This window comes from Pseudorasbora parva, chromosome 11 (genome assembly GCF_024679245.1).
Source record: "Pseudorasbora parva isolate DD20220531a chromosome 11, ASM2467924v1, whole genome shotgun sequence".
NCBI classification, from domain to species: Eukaryota; Metazoa; Chordata; class Actinopteri; order Cypriniformes; family Gobionidae; genus Pseudorasbora; species Pseudorasbora parva.
The window spans coordinates 14,232,635-14,257,699 of NC_090182.1; the positions used below are offsets into that span (position 1 = coordinate 14,232,635).

The window sequence follows — 25,065 nt, forward strand, 5'->3', positions numbered from 1 at the left end:
CAGGCGGTGAGTAAAAGAGATGTCTACGTTGTTGGCTATTGTCGTGTAAGTAAACATCAGTAAACAACACGATCGTGTATAGTTAATTTATCAATGGAGCATGCGATGTATGGTGTGTGTTTAAATACATTTGTTTAGGTGACCAGTATAGGTGTCTGTTTGTTTATTGTAAAACCACCCAAACATAAACCTAGGTCCCCTGTAGGACCCCATAAACCTAGGTTTGTTCACACAAACTGTGCTTCTTCATTCAAATGCGCTACTCCATTATTTTTCTATGTATACACTAGTCTGATGTGCAAAACCGTTTTGCTTGCTACTGCTAAGGTTTAGTCGCATACAATAGCCCATAAACCGAATCATGTCCTCATAAACTGCGAGTAAACGCACACAAATGTTGACAAGTCACTAAATACAGTACCACAGAGACGGACGTTCTGCTGTTGCTGCTTCTCCTGTCCTGTTCAATTTATTTTAGCCTCCGGATCTGATTCTGGATCATATATGTATCAGTTGAATCTGATTGATAGCCATGGTTTAATAGGGTAACGTTTTCTTTTCCACGCTTGAGGATGTCACAGCTTTCAGACGCTCTCATGCAATAGCTGCACGCACTCGTTATTCTTTATCTCCGCCCACACAATACGCCTCCTTTCGCTCGTTTTTTTTTTCCAGAAAGACTTTGTACAGCCTGGCTTTCTTTTATAAATATAATAAAACTAAAGACTTTTCGGAGATATGAAGGATGCAATCCTACTCTATAGGTACTCAAGATTGACATGAGATTGACTTAAACTGAACTTTCACCCCCCCTTTAAGGACCAAAGCCATAAGTCTATGACTTTTCTGGTCTCAACATATGGCCAATTTCACTCTTTCTGTAAATCTACAGGAGTTTGTAGCTTGTTTTCTCATCCATCAAATGGAAATCATAAGTCTCATAGCTTAGAAAATAAATAACAGACGCTCACACACGCACACACCTCTCCTCTATTACCTGCATAATGTGAGGTATAATTTTAATCTGTAGTTTTATCATTAAATAAACTATTAAAAATGTTAATACTGGTAGCTGGAATAAAATATAAACATGAAAAACTTGTAAAAATGTAAAAGGTTGCCTTGGCAAATGGCAACTAACTGAAATAAGTTTAAGTACTAAAATTCCTGAATTAAAATAAAAACTGGAAAAAGAAAACAAACTATTTAAAAAATAGTTAAGGTGTATGGTCATATTTGACTATGATTTTTTCACCAAGCTGCTTGGAAATTTCCACGTAGCTCTTTCCAGCCTTGTGGAGGTGTCCAATTTTGTCTCTAGTGTCTTTGGACAGCTCTTTGGTCTTGGCCATGTTAGTAGTCTGATTCCTACTGATTGTATGGGGTGGACAGGTGTCTTTATGCATCTAATTTAGCCATTTTAAAGGCATTGACTAACAGGTCTTTGAGGATCAGAATTCTAGCTGATGGACAGGTGTTCAAATACTTATTTGCAGCTGTATCATACAAATAAATAGTTAAAAATCATACATTGTGATTTTTGGATTTTGTTTTATGTCTCTCACAGTGGACATGCACCGTCAATGAAAATTTCAGACCCCTCCTTAATTTCTAAGTGGGAGAACTTGCAAAATAGCAATGTTCAAATACTTATTTTCCTCACCGTATCTGTATAGTGAAGCTGTTGTATATTCAAATGTATTTACACAGCACTGATCTGTTTAGAACTATTGAGAGCGTCATGATCATGTGACTGCGCACGCTGCCACGAGATCAACGCATGTCACAACTCTGTTATTCATCGGATCTGGTTTTAACTGTTATGCCACACTAAATGCGCCAAAACGCTATTTGTTGTTTGAATTTCGTATTAAAACTTCTTTTTTTTTCAAATGTAAAGCTTAGACTTTGTTTCATATCAAAAACAATTTGGATTTTCCTGGCCAGAGTGAGGGAGACGGTGAGACAGAGCCTGAACCTGGGTCTCATGACAAATGTGTGAAAGTTGGCAACCCTGAGACTTACAGTCGAATGCAATGCAATGCATTGTGTGTGTGTGTGTGTGTGTGTGTGTGTGTGTGTGTGTGTGTGTGTGTGTGTGTGTGTGTGTGTGTGTGTGTGTGTGTGTATGGGGTGTGTGAGTGAGTGAGTGAGTGAGTGAGTGAGTGAGTGAGTGAGTGAGTGAGTGAGTGAGTGAGTGAGTGAGTGAGTGAGTGAGTGAGTGAGTGAGTGAGTGAGTGAGTGAGTGAGTGAGTGAGTGAGTGAGTGAGTGAGTGAGTGAGTGAGTTGCAGCTGAACAAATACACTCCTGAACAAAATCTTAAGACCAGGGGATTTATTCTAAGTTTTACACATTTCGCACTAGTGGATCATAACCGGGTTGTATGTGCTGCTTCAAAATGCCAAAAGAAGAAACAGGAGCAAGAGACAAAAATAGAGAGTAGGCAATTTATTGAAAACTGCATTTAAACTCAAACAGGCCGTTCATCAGCTGATCAAAAGACCATAACCCAAAATAAACGCACAACAGTACTAAAAGTGTCAAAAAAGGACTCAGTAGTGAGTAGCCCCACCGTTCTTGTTGATCCCTTCAAAAACTCGTTTCAGCATGCTTGATGTGACTGTTTCCAGGAGGCTGGTGGGAACGTTGCTCCATGTGGTGAAGATGGCTTCACAAAGGGCATCCACGGTCTGGAACTGACGTCCATTTTTGCAAACTTCCCTTGCCATTCATCCCCAAATGTTCTCAATGGGATTTAGATCAGGGGAACACGCAGGATGGTGCAAAAGAGCAACATTATTCTCCTGGAAGAAGTCCTTCGTCAGGCGGGCTTTGTGAATTGCAGCGTTGTCCTGTTGAAAGACCCAGTCATTACCGCACAGACGGGGGCCGTCGGTCAAGAGGGATGCCCGCTGCAACAGATCCACATAGCCAGTCGCCGTTTGATGCCCCTGCACAACCTGAAGCTCCATTTTCCCATTGAAGGAAAAAGCACCCCAGATCATGATGGAGCCTCCTCCACTGTGCCGCGTAGAAAACATCTCAGGTGGGATCTCCTTGTCATGCCAGTAACGTTGGAAGCCATCAGGACCGTCCAGGTTAAATTTTCTCTCGTCAGAGAATAAAACTTTCTTCCACTTTTCAATGTCCCATGTTTGGTGCCCCCTTGTAAATTCTAATCAGGCAAGTTTGTGTCGTGGGAGGAGACGTGGCCTTTGAAGATGTTTTTTGTTCTTGAAGCCCTTCTCTAGCAGATGACGCCTTATGGTTATTGGGCTGCAGTCAGCATCAGTAAGGGCCTTCATTTGGGTTGAGGATCGACCTGTGTCTTCACGGACAACCTGTCGGATCCTGCAGCTCAGTGCAGGTGAAATCTTTTTGGGTCTACCACTTGACTTTTTTGTCCCATAACTCTCAGGATTTTTTAAGAAATGTAAAATGACTGTCTTACAGCGTCCAACCTCAGCAGCGATGGCGGGGTTGTGAAAGGCTTTGCTTGTGCAGCTCAACAATCCTGCCACGTTCAAAGAGAGAAAGCCTTTTTGCCTTTGCCATCAGGAGATCTTGACAATATGACTACTTGAAGGACAATGACATGAAAGCCATAAAAAGGTCAAATCTGCACAAAAATATGGCTATGTTCTTAAACTTTTGATCAGCTGATGAACGGCCTGTTTGAGTTTAAATGCAGTTTTTAATAAATTGCCTACTCTCTATTTTTTTGTCTCTTGCTCCCGTTTCTTCATTTCGCATTTTGAAGCAGCACATACAACCCGGTTATGATCCACAAGTGTGAAATGTCTAAAATTTGCAATGAATCCCCTGGTCTTAAGATTTTGTTCAGGAGTGTATGTGTGCGTCTTTTAAATAGCGTACAAAAAAATGAATGACAAAACGCAATACGTGGCAGCCGGTGAGGATTCTGTGGCGGACCGCCACAAATTAGTCTGTGTGTGGGAAACACAGTAACTATAACATAGTAAGGCCTGACTTAACACCTCTAATATGAATTTCCAAAGAAATAAACTAATTTATTTAATATGTAAAAGCTGATGAATTTATTATAATTTGACCCAAATTTTGAAGAGGTCTAAATTCAGGGCTTTGTAGGCCATTAGCACTTGAGAAGATTAAAAGTGGAACATTTATCTAAACCTGCAAACCTGACCTGTTTTATAAAGTATTTTGTAGCTATTTTCACTCAAGAAAGAAATATTACTTTACGGTAGGCTTGGGCGGTAATAAGGTAAAATGGTATACCGCGGGATCTAAAAATAGCAGCGGTATCAGTTTCAATACCTTCAAACCGTCAAAAAAAAATATTAAAAAAATATTAATTATTAAATATTTAATAAGTTGAACTAATTAAACTATTTACATATTAAATACTATTTATTTATTTAAAGCCTAAATATATGCGTTATTGTGACAGCGGATGAGAAAGAGAGAGAGGGGAAAAGACGGCGAGTCGGGCACTGAGTTATTCGGTCTCGAAAAAGAACAACTTCTGCAGTTTGGAAGTATTTTGGGTTTTGACCGAACGAGAAGGGAGAGGCGGTAAATATAGACGAGGCAATTTGCAAATTGTGCAACAAAAAGATGACCGCAAGAGATGGAAATACCTTGAACCTAAGGGCGCATATCCGAAAACCACCATCCACTCACTGCTGCGTGGATGAAAAACCGAGCGCACCCTCGGACTATGCTGTAATATTGCCGAAGCCTTTTGTCACACAGCTGGCAATGTAAGCAATAAGCATGAACTCCACAAGAATCAAGTGGACATGGGACTCACAAAACAAATGGCAATTGTCTGACAATTGTCTCATAACGGTAAGCATAAAACGTGCAGAGAGTTCCTCAGGGGCAGGGGCTCAAATGTAAAAAAAAAAAAAAAATATATATATATATATATATATATATATATATATATATATATACACACATATACTTTGCATCACATAAATAAATTATATTTAAAAGTAGGCTATGTTAAAATAGAAAACCTTTTTTTCGGTATTTTTTATCATATAAATGCAGACTTGACTCGCATAAGGAACTTACTTAAAAATGTGAATGCAAATTTGAACAAATGGAATAACATTAATGGGCTTATTTTTTTATGCATTAATTCGTTTATTTAGGCCTATTTATTAATTCATTCGTTCAGGCCTATTCATTCATTCGTTTAGGCCTATTCATGAATTATTTTGTTTATTTAGGCCAGTTAACTCATTCATTCGTTAAAAGAACGAATGAATAAGCCTAAATAAACATCGTTTTTTTTTTTTGCTGCAAAAAAACAAAAAACAAAACAAGCCGATGCAGGTCCCGCGGCATCGGCACCGTAGAGGACCGAGTCGGAGCTCAAATGACAACTCACTGTTTGGAGCCACAAGCACAACGGTTTTCAGCCCCGCATGCAAAGTTGTCGGTCCACAACGTGCCCTGTTAAAGCCGGACAAAGTTGGTTTTTCTAGCGAAAAATCTTGACTAGATTTGATGCCACTTGCCATTCGTTTCTTTTTTCTTTTCTTTTTCTCTTTTTCATTTATTGTTATTTATTTAATTAATTAATTCGTTAATCAATTGATTCAGGTAGCCTATTTTATTTGGTTTTCGTTAAAAACAATATTGTTAAGAAGACTGGAAAGAATTTATTTTTATTTAGGCCTATTACTTTGCAATCATTTTTATAATATAGATCTTTATGTTAATTCAACTCTGGTTGACTGTTGTGGGTCTATTTACACTTTTTTTTTATAAGCTGCTCTTTAAAGTTGTTCCAGGCAGTATGATTTGATTTAATTCATTTGTGCGCGCTTAACCTGTTCTGGATGTTTATGTTAATTTAATTATGTTTGACTGTTGTATTGCACTTTTTTTAAACTGTTATTTGTTGCTAATACCAGTTGTTAATATTGTTGTGCATGTTATTTTGTTATTGTTTCAGTATTAGTGTTTGGTATTCAGTTTCTGAACGGTTTAGGCACAAGCCAACAGTTTGTTGACGCTGTCTGAGCCTTACATCATAATGTTTTAATTATTCACGGTAATACCGTATACCGAGGTAAAATAGGGAGGAGGTTTGACGGTATCAAAATTTGGATACCGCCCAAGCCTACTTTACGGTTGCATCAGCTTGAATAAATGAGACCGGTTTTAGACAGAAAAAGAAAGAATATCTAAAAATGGATATTAGCCAACCACTCTTCAATAGTCTTTCAAGTATTCAAAACCACGTCACCTTTAAAACCAGCGCAGTGAAAGAAGCAGTAACCTTAACTTCCAATCAATCAACTCTTAACGCACAAGAACAAACACACCCGAGAGGAAGTGAAGTCTACAGACAAACGGACAGACCAAGAACTCATAGTGTAATGCTGTTGATAAATCATTCATCATAACAAAAATGATAGTCTAAAATAATCTGGCAGTTTAACGCAGCATTGACTTTTACAGTCTCACTGTGTGGAGCTTTCAGATAAAGCTGACTTGGCAATAAAGCGGGTCACAGCAAATAAATCACTCAGAAAAAGGCCAGAGGCGTCACCCAAAAGGGAAAGAAAAGAGAATGTAGGGAAATATGCAAGTCCGGCGTTACATGGAAATTAACATACAAATTTTGGAACATGGAAAATGTTCTACCGCTGTCTGGACTCTGTGTACATTATAAATGTAAAAGTTCTGTCATGTCTAGGAACGTATGAGTCACGTTCATGTGCTTATCACTGACTTATGCTAAAGAAGCACATATGTCCCAGCATAAGGCGTATTCCTCGTGCACCTCTGGAATGGCAAAAACAAAATGTGAAACTCCAAAGCTTAGTCATTCTATGACTGATGCCTTCTGGGAAATTAAGAAAGGCAACAGTTTCAGATAACTAGTGAGCAAAGTGTGAACAACTTGAATGACACACTGATGAGCACACAACCAAGACCCAAGATCCTGACAAACTGACCCACTATATAACATTTCTGAACATTCATTCCAAACCATGCGAGCTCCGCCAAGCTTTGGAGGAATTTTATCTGACCTATTGTTGATCTGGCAAGCAGTTCAGCTAGATTTCCACTGGAGATGAACATTTATGAGGAAACTTTGCTCACATTTCCCACAGAAATGGTTAGTAGATTCAAGATTAAAAGAAAAACAAAAAACAATATGCCGATTTATCGTGATATTTCCGGCTGCGAGACATTATCGATACTTTGGCACCAAGCATCAATATTTTTTTTTATACATACAGAATATTTAAATTCATGTCTACATTGTGGCTGTTTACTACAGTGTCACATTGCTACCACATGCATATTTTGTTCATTCAATTATGTTGTAATAACGAGATGTTATTTTATTATTAAATTAACAATTTATTATTTTATTATTAAAGTAACAATTAATGGTTTTACATTAGCAATGTGTATTTTAGGTTATTTCCACAACAAATCCTTTAAATGTAATGAAATTCAATGCAAAACAATAATGAACATTATAAAGGAGTGCCATTCATTAGCCTTCAAACAATATTTATTTTGACTTTAGGCCAGGCTTTAAAATGAAAACCAGAGTCGCTCCTCTCTTTTTCTACAAAAATCCAAATGTTCCTATATTTGCACTTGGATGCTAAACTATTTATTTTGGTAACAATGCTTTGTATGACTCGTGTCCCAGTCGTAAAGCAGCATTCACATGAGCAAAAATGTGTTTGGAATACCATTTCACTGTAGAGCGGTAATCACTATTATATGCAACAAAGCAGACAATATAAATAGAGCCAAATAACTTTTTCTACTTGGTTGACTGCATTTTCAGTTTGATGACGAATAGGCTATGAAGATGGCGAAACTCACTACCCTACACTATAGAATAACCATTGTTTTATTATAGTAAAAGTGTTGTAACCATGTTTTTTGGCTAATTGATTACCATTTATATAACCACAGTTTACCATGGTTAAACTGGTTAGAGCAGCATAGACAAAGCCATGTTTAATTTGTGGTTACCAAGGTTCAACTATAATTACCATGTTTTTTTGTTTTTTTTATGGGGGGGGGGGGGGGGGGGTTATTTGTAGTAAAACCATGGTTCATTTTCGTAAAGGAAGTTTTTAACCACCTCGTTAATTTGGCTTGGATTTTAGTTTGTTGGAAATATGAACTGAATTTAGAAATGCTTTTGAAATAAAAATGTTGCATTAAATAAACTAAATAAATGTTTGAAATGAAGGAGTGGGGTGCATGCAAAATAATCTGTTCCTTGAATCCACCGCTTAATATGAAAGGTCAACACATATGGTCATACAAATAGTATATTTTTCATTCTAGTTATGCATTGAATATTGTTACATTTAAAGGATTTGTGGTGGAAAAAGCCAGCCCACATAGCAAGCTGGTTTAAGGTTTGACTGTCACAATTCATTCATGCTCTATCACTTACTGACGATCATATATAAATAGAAGCAGGATATATAGCCTATATCAGAGCATGTGAGCGAAGCAGTGTGGTGTACGCTCCCCAAAATATTCCAAATATTAGTGCACCACAATTCACTCTAAAATATGACAATTTAAAAGTAGCAATTTTAAGCTTTCTTTAGACATAATTTTTGTTTTCATTTATTTGTACAAAGTTTTGTTGTTATTGTGAGTGCACATAAATAAAAGTAGACAATTTATAGTTTATAATTGTGTCTTACACTTATCTGTATGGCTAAAAATGTAAAGTTGTTTCTGCTGTGAGGAAAAATACCCCATCAGAACAACTGATAGTCTATATAAATGCTCTATATAAAGATTAGTGATCAGACCATGCCGGCACTTTCATCGGTTAAATAAAATGTAGCCTAATAGTTAGTCTGTTTAAATATTATTTTATTTTACTTCATCTATGTTAATTAATAAAAGTCATAAGATGCGCAATATGTCGGCAGACATGATTTTGATCACTTCATTGAGTTTTGTTTTGTAGAAAGTCTTTCTTTAAAGTGAATTTCGTTTTATTATATAATTAAATTTTGATCAATGTTTCATCAACTAATTGTCTGTATATTTAATAAATAAGAAGCAAACCAAGATTGTCGGGAATGGATTGACATGCATAACAAATCCAATAGCCCGTTTCCACAGCCTTTGAGTAAGGCTGAAAACTGCACTGATTTTGTAAATGATCATGTAAATGTTTAAAAGAATACAAATTTATTGTATCCCTTGGTACTCAAATATGACCATATTTTGTTATGTAAGGTTTTAAACCATGTGTTTTTGCACCATTGAATTTTTAGTAATGTGTGCATTTTACAATTGCTATAGTTTGAAAAGTTTTTGTTCAATGTAATTAGTACAAATGTTGCTGCTATGAATAAGTTAGAGATGTGACCTTTTTTTACTATAAATAATTTCAGTCACAAAAATAGCTGTTTGATAGCTGTATGCACTTACTGTACATTGTTGCCATTTATAAAAAATAGAAGAACTGTTAATATATGAAATGCATGATCATATGACTTTTTGACCTTTTTTCCATTTACAGAATCAAATTGTGATATATCATGAAGATGTTATTGCAATACATCGTGTCACAGAAACGCTGTTGTTGCGATACATCTTTATCGTGGACAAAATATTGTGACAGTATAATATTGTGAATTAACCTGTGATTCCCACCCCTAATTCCAATTAATTTCAATCATCGCTCTGTTGCTCTGCTTTTAAAAGGCCATCAGAAAGATTTTTTGTGAACCAGATGGTGTAGTTACCACATCCACCAGCAGGGTTTGCAGGACCATGCGAAACCTTGACCCCAAGGACACAAACAGCACCACCACATTTGGCCACAAATAAAAGCAACTCAAAATGCAAAATGCTGCGCATCATTAATAGCATTTAGTCTGTGTAATAAGATAATAAGACATTTGGTAACACCCTAATGAGATCCAGCTTTTGCTGTTGGCATGTATTTGAATGCAATGCACATGGTCTACCCTCATGTCTATATAAAGCTGTACCCAAAGTTTTACCATCTGCTCTGGACATTTCAGACTCCCTCCCTATCCCTCCATTTTCCAAGTTTTACCACATTTTCTGTCTCGGCCGCCTGCTATTCACTTCAACAAACATTTACATGTCTTCTCTGCCGACTTCTGAATCGGAATCCACAGTTGGATAGAAACTGGGGGGGAAGAGAACAAAAGTCATTGTCCTTGGCTTCAGCCCTCAACAGCCTGTGTGAGACCATGCATGCAAATATTTATGAAACATAAGAAGCATTGTGACGTCGTCAGGACATCTTGAGGAAATGGCTAAGGCCTGAAAAACAATCCTGCAGAAAGCCCTCCCTCAGGTGTAGTGCCTTGGCAAGAGTACAGGAAACAGAACAGACCAGAAGAGGTCTTGAAAATAATATTAAAAAAATAAAATGAGTTCATCCAAAAAGAAAAAAGAAAAAAAAGAGAACACTCTTACTTACCCTCATGTTAGGGCTGCATGACTTAAAATTATGAAAATTGTGATAAAAAAACGAGTCTGCTGTCTTTTTTTGGTCTCAAAAAAATGGCCAAATATTTGACTATATAACGGCTACTGGTTAGCCTAGAAATCTAGACGCACCCTAGCGGCAGCAAATCTAATCGACCGTGAGTATCGTCTAGTCACTCTCAATACACTTCTGAGCTGTAAAAACCTAACTCAAGCTTAACGGCACTGAGAAAAGAACGGCACTGAAGTCATTCTTAAAAAGGGAAGATGTGTTCGGAGTTTTGCTGACTGGATAAGGTGACTGTTTAATCTATCAACAAGCTCTGTTTCACCTTCGTTGCTCTGGTTGTTTGTAGCACTGGTAGCTTTATCCTATCGCGTGCAGAGGGAGTTTGAAAGACAACCGTTTATCCCGCCCCTCGGATTGAGCCGTCAATGGTGAGTTTCCAGACCAAACATCTTGATGTGAGTCTGGCTTGTCAGGCTAGAAGAAAACCGCTTTAATAGACTGCCTCATAGATTTGTAATGCGATTTTCACTTGATTGCACATATCAGAAGATTTTTACGGAGGCAGTGGACTTTGATGGAGGAATCTGCAGCTTTACTCGCAAATTACAATTCATGTTCATCAATAAGGTGAAAACCAGGACCTTTATAAACTTAAATATATTTGAATTAACTGAAAAGAGTATCCAAGCAGTAATAGTTTGGTAAATGCTGTCATAATGATGACAGTAGGGCACAGCTGTTCCATGCTCTGGCACGGTTAGCGATCACACTGCATGCATACTAAAGCACTCATACTAGTCAACCGAACCACACTTTGGGAGTCAAACACACCCTGGCCTAGTGCAAGTACACCCTTATAGTTCTGCATCAAGTGTACGGCGTAACGGAGTTTGTGTTGAACATCCATATCACCCTGTAGCCCAATACTGGTTTCACACTAAGGTTGAGCCTGCCTGATCTCCCATCCAGGTAAACTAGGTAACTGCTGGTAGAGGTGTTAGTGAAGCCAGAAGGGGGTGCTCAGCTGTGGCCTGTGTGGGTCCTAACACCCCAGTATAGTGATGGGGACACTGTACTGTAACAAGCACCATCCTTCGGATGAGACGTTAATCCGAGTTCTTGACATTCTAATATGTGGTAATTAAAAAACCCATGGCACTTCTCGTAAAGAGTAGGGGTGTAACCCTGGTGTCCTGGCCAATTCCCTCCATTGGCTCTTCCTAATCATGGCCTCCTAATAATCCTTATCCACTGAATTGGCTCTATCACCCTCTCTCCTCTCCACCTATCGCTGGTGTGCGGTGAGCGCACTGGCGCCGTTATACTGTGGCTGATGTCGCATCATCCAAGTGGATGCTGCACACTGGTGGTGGTTGAGGAGAGACCCCTGCCATGATTGTAAAGCGCTTTGCGTGTACAGTAGTACATATGAAAGCGCTATATGAATGCCTCATTCATTCATTGTGAACTGAGCCACTCTGACTCTGAAACATTGGATCATAAACTGTTTGTGTAAAAAGTAAACAGTGCCATGCTTCACTCTGAATCACGCAGCCTTTGCAATTGGATAAGTCATACTAAGCTATATCGAGATTTTGATTTTATTTGGATTAATCGGACCACCCTACCTCATGCAAACAGGGATGCAAACATGGCCTTGAACCAACTTTGAGATGTTTTGATGCCATGTAGGGCTATACAAATTCCTTAAAAATAACATTTGAATATTCCCTCTAAAAAAACACGAAAATTCAAACTACTCTAACATCTGGATGCGTATTTTGTCAATGACGTGCATTACGTCAATAATAGGACAAATTAATACAAAGAGACATAACTACTTGCATGTAGCCTATTTAAGTTTAAACATATTTGACAATGTATTACTTACACAAAAACAAGTAAATCAACTAGATGACGCTGTTCTCTGCGGGTACATGAGTGATGAAAACCGCTGACGGTCTGGATCAAGACCGCCGACCTTTATCCTTTATTCATGCAGCATCTATTGAGTCAGTACAGTAGCCTACACTTTAGTAATGCTTCTGTTTAACGTTAAATAAAATGAAGCATGGTATGCTAACTGTATCTTACATAACTTGCATTCAACATTATCTCGCGGCTCAACAATTATACCTCCTATCGACCAAAATCTAAAGTACTTTGAGACCAAGCGGCAACCTCCCGCGATCTCTCTTGTAGCCAATAAGGAAGTAATGTAAACTGCAATTCATCGACTGGCCACTAGGGACAGGCTCCAGAAGGGAGCAGAATCTCATTGAGCCCCATGTTAAAATTCCCAACTTTACAGCAGAAAAAAACATGTTTACAGCCTGGTACAAATTGTGGTTTTGGCCTATACGGCTAATTATGGCCTTCATGACAACTGTGTGTGTGTGTGTGTGGGGGGGGGGGGGGGGGGGGGTTATAGTTAATTAGTTTACAATATATATGCTTAAAAATTCTGCATAATTCTGCATAACACGCAGTTTCAGTCAATCTCATGTCAATCTTGAGTACCTATAGAGTAGTATTGCATCCTTCATATCTCCGAAAAGTCTTTAGTTTTATTATATTTATAAAAGAAATATGGGCTGTACCGAGTCTTTCCGGAAAAAACCGAGCACCTGGAGGCGTATCGAGTGGGCGGAGCTAAAGAATGACGAATGCGCAAAGCGGTGACGTCCTCAAGCGTGGAGAAACTCATGGCTATCGAGCTCAGCTAATACAGATAATGATCCAGAATCACATTCGGAGGCTGAAATAGAAACACCAACAGCAGGACGTCCGTCTCTGTAGTATGTACTGTATTTAGTGGCCTGTCAACATTTGTGTCTTTACTCGCAGTTTATGAGGACATGATTTGGTTTATGGACTATTGTATGCGACTAAGCACAGTAGCAAGTAGTGGCAAGTAGACAGTAGCAAGCAAAACGGTTTTGCACGTCAGACTAGTGTAACGTTATACATAGAACAGCAATGAAGTCCGTAAGCGCATTTGAATGACGAAGCACGCAATCGTGTCGTTTACTGATGTTTACTCAAGCGACAATAAGCAACCCCACAGACATTTGAAGCAGTTTTACTCACCGGCTGCTTCCAAAGCAGGACCGAACCTTTATCGCTGGGACGGCTCCGTCAAAAACACACTTCTTGGAGTGTGGAGATCCACTTTGCGATGCGACTGAAGCGATGTTGTGAAGTTTCCCGTCATTTCTGCATTCAAATCGGTTCAAATGCAGCGCTGCCTTCCCGGAATGCTGTGCTGAAGCGTTGAAGTCGCTTAATGTCAAAGTGGAGGAACGAAGTAGAGCGCGGCGCGGACTATAACCGACATAAGTGTTCACGGACGACTGGATCTGCAGCTGAGTGTTTATGGGCGTGCATTTCCCCTCTAGTCACGCACGCGGACACCCTACCAGGAGAAGAGCCCGTACGGCCCATACAAGGACCTTCCGGTCTATTAACGTCAAGTCGAGCCATACTTGAAAAAAACTCTCCGAAACTTGTGAGAAACCGGAAGGAGTATTTTTAACACAGAAATACTCCATCAAACGTCCAACATTAGTTTTTGAAACTTTGTCTATGTTTAGGTTGGGAATCCAAGTGTTTAACAGTGTAAAAAGCTCAGTATGCAGGAAACAGCATTTCACAACCCACCCCCCCACCCCCTTTAAGGGCGTGACAGGTGGATAGCCATTTATCCGCCGTCTACAGTCATTGCGTCACCTAAGGCCCACATCCCGCCTTTTTGCCAATTTTCTGTTATCCGGGAGTGACACGCAATGACTCGCTCACAAGATGGCAATACCCAGCTCGCCCCTACTTTAAGCTTCAGAATGGCTTATTGAAATCCTATAGGTGACATCACAGACACTACGTCCATATTTTTTATGTATCTATGTTCGAGACATGGCTTTTTAGATTTTGGAGGATTAAAAATCGATTTCTCTGCTGCGGTCGAGTTGGGCTCTGCGCTTTCTCTGTCCAAGACGCGTCAACTTTCAGCATTGACTCCTGTGACCTGTCCCTGAACCCTCAGGCGCGCGAGCGTTCCAATGAGCAAAGCAGACAGCCATGCCTCTACTACTACGGGCGTTTTATTTTCCACTTTTTCTTTTTTCTTTTTTTCATTCGAATATTAAATTTTCACCTTTGAAATTCGCTTTTTTTAAACTATTTGAATATATATTCAAATTTAGAATATTCGTTAACAGCCCTAATGCCATTCAAATTAAAATCAACTTATTTTACCATTCAAATTAACCACTTCAGCTCTGCAGCACATTTAGAATTTTTTAAGAGAAATAGGCATATCTGAATTTAAAAGAGTACCCTACCCACATGCATTGGTTTAAATTTATAAAAATGGTCTCATTTTACAGAAAACAATCCCTTTAGAAAATTGCATAGGAAAATAGGCACACACACACACAAACACACACAAATAAAAGGCTGAGAGACAAAAGAGAAAGAAAGAAGACAAGAGGAACGTGGACGGTTGAGTATCCAGATAAAGCTGATGGACAGAGCCACCTGTGTTCCTGGCTCAAGTTCAGAGCCCAGCTGTTCCTTGACTTGAGTCTGGTGGCAGTAAAGTGCTGTGCTAAGACCTTTAACAAGTCAAAGGGGGAAGAGTAGAGAAACCTTAAACCCTCTGACATCAATGTGCAGGACGACACAAGAAAATACATTCATATAAACAGCTAAAAACGAGGAACGGCAGCCATATTAGAAGTTCAATGGAGGATGATCTGGGTCACAAGCAACAACAAAAATACAGTCTTTGACATTTCCTATGCATGTCCCGGATATCTAATGCTAAATAGTCTTTAAAAATCAGAGCCCATTTACAATTTTCTCCCCCAGACACGCAGCGGCCTGTCCTTTTGTCCTTGGTGGCACTGAACGTTTATGTGCTGACCCTAAAGACCACCCCGTTAAAATCCTTGCAGCATTTCACTTTCCATTTCCTTTTGGGGGGCTGTAAGACTCTGGGCCTCAGTGCAATTGCGTCAGCTGATATGAGTGAGCCATAAATATCTTGAATGTAAGAGCCAAGCTTTAAACCAAACGGTCTTCAGAGGTCTCCTAGAGCAGCCACTGCCACGCTCCTCCAAAAGCAAACAAACATATTGACAAACTTGTTCGAATGACTGTGACAACCTCAGATGATTAAGTCCAAAGGCCAGAGACACATGAGAATACGAGCAGTAAACCAAGAACTGAAGATTTCTCAAGAGGAATGTTAAATGAATCGCTTTCTTTTATTTTGGTAAAGTAATAATTCAGGCAAAAGGGAAAATGCTGTCATTGTTTACTCACTTCCATGCCATTGCAAAACCATATAGATCTTTTTTCCTGAGGAACACAATTTTTTTTTTTTAAATGCTCTAGTCACTATGACAGATCAGAAAACTACAAACATATCATAAAAATAGTCTTGTGTGCTTTATTCTCAAAGGATCAGACCAAAATGTAGGTAGTTATTTAGTGAAAACCCGGAACCTTCCATCTGCAGGAAGCTCTGCCTTTTTTAAAGGGATAGTTCACCCAAAAAAGAAAATTCTGTCATTTACTCACCCTCAAGTTGTTCCAAACCTGTATGAATTTTTGTTCTACAGTACTCAAAAGAAGATATTTGGATTTTTGGATAGTTATATTTATTTCACTACGATAGTTGTCAATATGGGGCTTCCAAATCTTCCTTTGTGTACTGCAGAACAAAGAAATGCATACAGGTTTGGAACAACTTGGGGGTAAGATGATGACAGAATTTTCATTTTTGGATTAACTATCCCTTTACAACCGGATGCTGTATATGAATGTGGAAGATTATCAGTGATCATCTTGACAACCTTGGTGACCTTGAACTGTACATAAAGGTTTACAAGGGTGTAGATAATCTAATTTAACAAATATAAAACTATAAACATATTATTAGCCAATAGAGGGACGTTCTCATTCTAGAGAACGACTGCCGAGCAAAATAAATGAGTGCAGATTTAGTCAACAATATTTTAGGTCTGACATACATTGGATTATGTCAACTTTTAAAAGCACACTAGCATGTAGATGTCCTCAAAGCTAACAGTCATTGACTAAACACCACAAAACTCCAATTTTGCTTTCATGGGGTCTCTAACCTTCAGATTAATATGCACAAAGTAATAAATGTCTACATCAAGTCCAGCTTCAGTTTGGGTTAGCCTCGCAGAACTGGACCCCAGGGAACAAATCACAAAAAGAAAAACTCAAACCGTTCTTTAATCTTCTAAAGATTACATCATACATACATTTCTAATTGCAGTTGCGTTTAATTTCAGCAGAATGGCATGTTGCCTGCTAATGCAAACCAGATGGACATCCACTGAAGCAAATACAAATCATAACATTTGTACATTGTAATCATTATGGATTTCACAGCTAGTACACACGGATCCAACTGTTTTTGTGTGTGTCATCTCATATGTAGGTTTTTCTTTCATTGATTTCACCAGGAAAGTATTCCTTCGAGGTCCAAGAACCATGTCATCTGGTTTTGGGAATGATGACTGGAGACATTAGCAGATAATGGGTACAAAAGCAGACAAAGGGCTGCTCTGTTGCCATTAATAGGAAAGCAGTGTTAAAATCCCAGGAATGCTGAAGAAATGTGCCGATGTGTGCAATGCAAAGAGAACAGGAGGAGGAGGTGAAGGAAAGGAGGAATGAAAGGGAAATGCTCAGAGAAATATTAAGGCCAGTCCAATTTCCAAATACCATTAAACTCAATCCATATTTATGACATAGGGAAAATACAGACTGTATTAGTAATGTGGGACTGGGGTGGTTTTTAGCAAATTATACGGATGCTAGGGTTTGACTAGGTGGTTACTTAACGGCCCATGTCAAAAGAGACTAAATCAGTGACATTCTGGTCCCTAAATATAGCTTGAGTCCCTCATTTAATAGAAGTCTATGGCCATGTGTATTTTCCAACAGGTGGAAACTGTAGATTGCTTAGAAAAGCACCTCTCTTCAAAGACTATCATTCATGTCCATAGAGCACAAGCGGTTCAGAATGACAAAGTTTAAAACACAAGTTTAGTGGTTTGTTCAAATTCTTAGTAAGCACCACTAATTATGTGTTTAACAGCAAATGTTTAAGCAGTTGTCTATGAATAAGCCACTATGTTCCATTTCATCATTCTGCTTGAATGGCCAGCCGTATGTGCCTCAGCACATAATACCTCTTTAACCTCTTTGTTCTCCCATTGAGGAGAAGGGGGAAGAGAGACAGACCACCCATCTTCAGATTACTCTACTTTAGAACCTGTGGACAGAGCATATCTTCATTAACTCACGATCTGTTTCGCCCAGCGTGATTTAACACTGCATAACTCGACGGTACAGCAATGAAGAAGGGCGTAGCCCTCTGTCAAGATGAATGAATCACCGTCCTTTATATCAGACGAACAAAATCACCTTTAACAGCATAATGTAATCTCAAACGGCAGAACAAACACACCTAATGAGTCACCTCCTGTCATGGTAATGACTGGCTGATGTCAACCTGAACATCGGAAGCCGTCCAACTGTAACATTCCTTTGAAAATTCATTTTCACATCTGTCAAGAGGTGAGGGCAACTGAGGTATGAAGTGTTTGCTTTACTGTAATGTGTTAAATGTTCCAGGTCATGTGATTAGTATTAAGAAAGTAAATGGTGGCTTGCCAGTTTAGGAGTGTACAATAGAATAGTCTTTGTGAGGCTTAGAGAGCCACTGGAATATAAAGTGAATAATTGACCCATCTGGATGGACTTTTCTCCACTTTTATCAATTTTCCATGAAGCGGTTTCTGCAGTTTGAAGATATCCTTCATTTCCAAAATGATAGTCATTATTTTTGCTATGTTAGCTCTAGTGTGAGGAAATACCGGTGTCTGTTCAGTCCTGTAATTAAAGGGGGGGTGAAACACTCAGTTTCAGTCAATCTCATGTCAATCTTGAGTACCTATAGAGTAGTATTGCATCCTTCATATCTCCGAAAAGTCTTTAGTTTTATCATATTTATAAAAGAAATATAGGCTGTACCGAGTCTTTCCGGAAAAAACCGAGCGCCTGGAGGCGTATCGTGTGGGCGGAGCTAAAGAATGACAAGCGCGCAAAGCGGTGACGTCCTCAAGCGTGGAGAAACCCATCTATCTCAGCTAATACAGATAATGATCCACAATCAAATCTGAGGGAGAAATAAATTGAACAGGAGAAACGGCAACAGCAGGACGTCCGTCTCTGTGGTATGTAAGTTACTGTATTTAATGGCCTCTCCACATTTCTGTGTGTTTACTCGCAGTGTATGAGGACATGATTCGGTTTATGGACTATTGTATGCGACTAGACCTTAGAAGTAGCAAGCAAAACGGTTTTGCACGTCAGAATACTGTAATGTTATACAGAGAACAACAATGGAGTAACCGTTAGCGCATTTGAATGACGAAGCACGCGATCGTGTCGTTTACTGATGTTTACTCATGCGTCCGTAGCTGACAGCACAGACATTTGAAGCAGTTTAAGTTAACTCACCGTCGAAGCTTTATCGCTGGGACCGCTCCGTCAGAAACACACTTCTTTGGTATGATTTGGTAAAGTCCTGTGACAGCAGTGGCGTGTAAATCCATTTTGAGACGCAACTGAAACGATGTTGTCAAGCTTCCCGTCATTTCTGCGTTCAAATCGGTTCAAATGCAGCGCTGCCTTCCCGGAATGCTGTGCTTGAAGCGTTGAAGTCGCTCGACGTCACCCATAGGAATAAAGTGGAGCGCGGCGCCGTTCACGGACGACTGGATCTGCAGCTGAGAGACTGTTTACAGCGTGCTCTAGTCACGCGCGCGCGCACGCACCCTACCGGGAGAAGAGCCCGTACGGCCCATACAAGGACCTTCCGCTCTTATTAACGTCAAATAGACCCATACTCGAAAAAAACTCGCCGAAACTTGTGAGAAACCGGAAGGAGTATTTTTGACACAGAAATACTCCATCAAACGTCCAACATTAGTTTTTGAAACTTTGTCTATGTTTAGTATGGGAATCCAAGTCTTTAACAGTGTAAAAAGCTCAGTATGCATGAAACAGCATTTCACCCCCCCTTTAAATCATTCTTCATAAACACAAGACCCTGCAATGAACTTTATGAGACGCTAAATCAACTTAAGAATGACACGCACAGACACGCTCCTGCTATTGCATAACCTCTGACAACAGCAGAAGGCTTTATGACCGACACACACTGACAGATGAAGTCACCATTTTGACTAAGGCAGACATTGTGTCAGAGGGCTAAACAGATGTGCATGGCTGCAGGTTATACTACCATGTCAGACAAAGCAAGGGAAATGGTTGAAATGTCTGGCAGAGCTAAAAACATAGAAAGTCCAGCTACTGTTCCTTAATATTTAGAAGCTAATATTCATATAACATATTTCAATTAATAGTAAATTATATTTAACTCAATATTTACTGTTCAATTTCTGAAGCCATAAAACTGGCTGTCAGGAACAGAGAGTGAAATGTTACTTTTGGTAACTTCTTCAGCCAAGTGTTAGTCAGTCCTCTTAAAAAAGGCAAAAGATGCCCAATGAATCGATATCAATCATTAACTATATACATAGACAACAAAAACTATGAAGAACAAGACACACTACTTAATGCAATAAAACATGAAGACACAAGACTCAAAGCGCGTAATATCCGCTGCACTAGCATAACTCTGAAACTGCCTGTTTTCAAACAGTTATCAAACTCGTCTGTCACTGGTTGAGCAAACAGACAGTCCTCCGGCCCCAAACTCAAGCCATTAGTTGATCCAGTGTTCCAGTCTTGTGCTGGGGTGTTTAACATACAATGAAGAAACTCACTTTTTAACCACTGCATTACAATTCATCACAAATGAACTAGTTATTCAAAACTTTCCTGAAAACATAGTAACATGGATTCCCTCTTACACCATACTCCGGGGTTCCCTTATGCAAATGCACACGCTACAAATACAGAATGCAATGTATACATTTTAAACGGAATGAAAGATATAGAATGTTCTGCACGTTAGCTTGCTTATTGTGCCCAAGAGCTTGATCTGTCTACATGTTATACTAGAAACTATGCTTCTAACCACAGGTTGAGAATTATGTTGTTAATGACGGAACATGCACAGTTGGCTAAAGATGCTATTAGATAATGTATCGCTAGCCAGAATGCTCAACAAACTGAGCAACCTTTTGAGGTTTTTTTGTAGAATCAGCCATCAAATAGCTTACTTATGGTTGTTTGTTCATATTATTAGAAGAATAGAAAATAGATAGATGAAAGTACTTTTATATAAAAAATAAAGGGTTGGAAGAAAATATCAATATGGCAATATATCGTTGTCCTTCTCTGTACGATATGAGAATTGATACACTGGCGCCAAATATGAAGGCGCTCTAAATAGATTTCCCTGCTCCCAGCGTTGCTAATTCATGGCTCCTCAAGGTGGCCCTCAACGCATGAATGAGGGAAACGTGAACAGTTTACTAGACTTAGAGTAATGTTGCATTTTGAGTAAAATAATAGATGTCCCATCCACGTCTAAGTCCAAAGTCTATTTGTAACAGTTTGGACTTGAAAAAAGAGAGAAAAAATGCAAAGGAAGGAAAAAAACTCCTTTTCACGGACATGTTGTTTTCATAGTTAGACAGATATTGTATTGGTATTATAATTGGTATTATAATATTATTAATATAATATTATAATAATTGGTATTATTAGTATCGTGAAGCATGTATTGTGTACCGTATCGTATCATGAGGTAACTTGTGATTCCCACCCCTAGTGAAAATGTACTCACATCACCTTTATCCAAACCACAGCCTAATTATTGGTCCCTATGGTATTCATATACATACAAAATGACCTTTCAGGTCCACAACCGCACTAACTACCAGACCTGACATTGTGTGTATACGACAAACAACACTGCTCTTATAAGGAATGGAAATTCTGTTCCTGGACCTGATCTGTTCAATATGCTCAATTGGAGGTGCCATTAAGCCAAGATTCAATGACCTTAAAGAGAGAACAACGCATGCTGGAAACTAAACAAAGCATAACATATCCTTGTGAGGAGACATCTGAATGGAGTTCTGAAGCAGCCCTTTTCTTATGGGGTTGATATCAAGCGGTGACATGTTTCTGAAGGAATGCAAGTGTTGAAATAGACCTCATGATGCACTGAGCACACGGTTCTCATTAAATCAATTCCATTTCCTTTTGAGGTTGTGTTTGATGTCTTTCTGCATACAGAGACAGTACCATAAACTTTCACAGAATTGGTGCAAAACCTCATTATAGAGATGAAAACACCTTGGAGTGAATGATGGGTTTATGCTATCTAAATGAAGTCTGTGAATACGCCTCGTTCATTTGTCAAACTGAAACGTTGAAATGGGATGAATGCATCATTTATATGCAGCTGACAGCTTAAGCAGGGAACAAAACATGTCTATTACCCATCGCTACGTCAAGATGAGGTCACTTACTCTGGACACGGTGAGGGGCATGTTGAAGTCCTTGCCTCCCTGAAGCCGGAAACCCCAGGGAGCAGGCCCGCTGAGTGTTACACTATATATATTCATGGCCTAAAGAGAAAACAAAAACAGAAGGGAGATTAAAGCTTCATTTCATCATGTTGTAATAATATTACATGTACATCTGAGCTCCTAACAAGGCTAAAAACCAAACATTCCAGACCCACATACGTGAACAGCGTCTGGTATGCTGTTGACGTCTGAGTGTCCGTGAATTAAGCCTTACAGTAACCTTTTGGAATTGAAGATATGTTGAACAATTATATAGTACAATATTAAACTATTTATTTTCTTTGGGAACGCAAAATGTTTCTTCTAGCATCACTTTGAAACCCCTATTTTGAAACTTTTATTTTTTATTGTAGCAAAACTCAGTTTCGTGATTGCTTATATCATAAACAATATTATCAAACAGCTCTCTAACAAAATTGGCTAAAGAAGTACGTCTAATCTGACAATACGTCCATCGTCCAATCGTTATCATCGCTCAGCTCTAAGATATTAAGATTTCTGTAAAGCTGGTTTAAAACGACGTGCATTGTGAATAGTGCTATACAAAAAAAATCTGGACAACTGAACAAAAGTTTAAAAATCAGGTTAACACATATGGTTTGAGAGTGAACAGCACTGAAGCCACTTTTATTCTTGTGTGACCAACTGTTCATGTCAGTGTTTCGCAGAGACATTTAAGATAAGGCTTATTTAAATTAATTATTAGGTAGGTGACAGAAATAAGCACCTATACATTTCCATTGCGTGGTGCAAATTACTGGTCAGTGATACACAATGACACATTATCAACACTCTAGCTAATCCACGATTGCAAATTCAATAGACAACCCAGCACATTTTAAAAGCTCAACAACAGATTCATAGCACTCAATGGCAGTTTGAATAAAGCAGAAGCACAATGACACGCTTATGCACGATGACAGCAGATTAATTTAATAATACTGCGTTAATGAATCATTCTCAAACACTAAAACAATGCACCGCTGCAGCAAATCATTGCATCACTGTGTTGATTCTCAAATAGTAACATGACATAAAACTAAAAACCAAGGACAAGCTGAGTCCCCCAAATCATGACATCTCTCCCCCCCTCCTCTTCCTTGTGACTTATGGTCTCAAAACTCCAAAGGCTATCATATCCCACACAGAGTTTACCTGTTTAGAGTGGCACGCTGCACACATACCTTATGTCACGGGCCAAACTTATCACCCAAACCTCCAGAAAACCAAGTGGAAATCTGGCAAGGCAATGCCTAACTTTCTCAGTGCTGGCAAAGCTCAATTCCCTCCCCTCCTTCTTTGTGACACTGGTTTGCTCCACGTCTCTCTTACTCCACAGGCTATATAAGGAATGTAAAACTACACCAAACTATTTCAGCCCAACACCCACGAGTCACGGAGAGGGGGAAAGAGAGAGAGAGGGAGGGAGTGAAGGAAGAGAAAACATCTACTACCTCAGATTCTCTGGCTCTAGATGGAACATTTAAACCCATAAACTACTAGAAAAAAGACATCAGAGGGCAGGTTGAATGGGTGGGAAGCTAAATGAACATTCCTTTCAATGTGGATAACGCATGTTTCATGGTTGCACCCACGGCTGGGTATGTGACAGCAATTTGAGAATGCAACAGTGCCATGTTTGCCCTGTGGTAAAACTGCAATCGAGAAGTCATTATAAATTCTGAATGGTCTTCTCACACTGTGCGAATAACATATGCTGTTAGACGGCAAAGCTGTAGCACCCTAAGCAGGTTATGTCACACTGAATACAATTTGAAAGGACAAAACTGCTGCTGTTGTCATACCCTGTGGCAAAACTATAATTTAGAGGGCATTGTACTGTCTGAAGGGTCTCTTTTCTGTGTGCATTTCAATTTTCTACTAACTACCTCCAATTTCAGTCGGTCCTTTGTGATCAAAATTACTTTCAAAATAAGATTCATTCATATATCTGACATTTCATTCCCTAGGGTGAATTACAAGTGAAATAATGTGCTTATAACTGATAAAGCTGAAAAAGCACATAACTACACATAAACACAGGCAAGTTTCATGGGGTGCATGTGAGTGCAAGCATGAATCTTGTACTTTGCAAACTGGATGCAAACATTAAATTTACATAATTGGACGTTTCCTCAATATGTGAAAATAAGACTAGTATGGCCTTTCACTCAGTCAAACTAAATGATAATTAAAAATGAATATTTCCTACAGAGCAGAAAATATGTAGCTCTTTAGAGATGCCAAATCACATTATAGTGTTAATGCATTTATTACGAATTGCATGTTAGAAGAATTCCCAAAGCAAACAATGCATTCAAACATAATCACTGCCAAATGATTATAGCAAAGCCGGATCATTTAAAATATACACAGCTAAAGCTGATGCAAAATTCGCCATCATAACCGTTTATAACCTTCTGCGGCAAGTTACTCGTATGCGAGTCTATGTAACCTAGAAACGTAATACACTCTCTTTTAAAGCCCGGTGGTTGCCGGTAACGTTACATCCAAAAAGAAGTTGGGAAGCAGCGCTTTTTTACCTCCTTATGTTCGACAGACATCGCAGCCTTCTGTCTTCTGATCTGACGAGATGTTGTAAATAGAGATCAAGTAAACTTAACAACTTTCTGAACTTGGGCGTCAGGTCGCGCGCAGAAGCCGCAGGTTTTCCCTGTTGGATTTTCTTTTAGTAGGACTCTGATAATACGTCATGGGTCACGTGGAGGCCTGACGCACGGGCCTGCTGGGCGCGCCCCCGTGGCCAAACTCACATAAAGTATGTTCTTTATATTTAAATACAGAGGCAAGTTCATTAGTCTATTACACGTGTACTCAAATATTTGTAGAATAAAGTCACAGTTACTTGATGATATGTAAACGTAGGCTCCTCTCTATTTTTACCATACTAACATTGTATTAATTTATTCAAGTATGTAGGCCTATAATAATACGCAGAAAAC

General features: G+C 39.0%; 1 protein-coding gene across 3 annotated transcripts in view; it reads right to left on the reverse strand.

Annotated features, from left to right (window-relative positions):
- Positions 1 to 24,804, reverse strand: part of pdlim7 (PDZ and LIM domain 7) — a 77,503-nt gene extending 52,699 nt beyond the window's left edge. The window contains exons 1-2 of one of the 3 annotated variants that reach the window (XM_067457155.1): positions 24,646 to 24,804; positions 22,043 to 22,141 (exon numbers count right to left, since the gene is read on the reverse strand). In XM_067457155.1, coding sequence (XP_067313256.1) covers positions 22,043 to 22,141; positions 24,646 to 24,666 — 120 coding nt within the window. In that variant the 5' untranslated portion in view covers positions 24,667 to 24,804. Of the gene's footprint in view, positions 1 to 22,042; positions 22,142 to 23,286; positions 23,423 to 24,645 lie in introns of those variants that run through there. The other 2 variants (XM_067457156.1, XM_067457157.1) reach the window with 2 other exon arrangements.
- Positions 24,805 to 25,065: the final 261 nt, after the last annotated feature.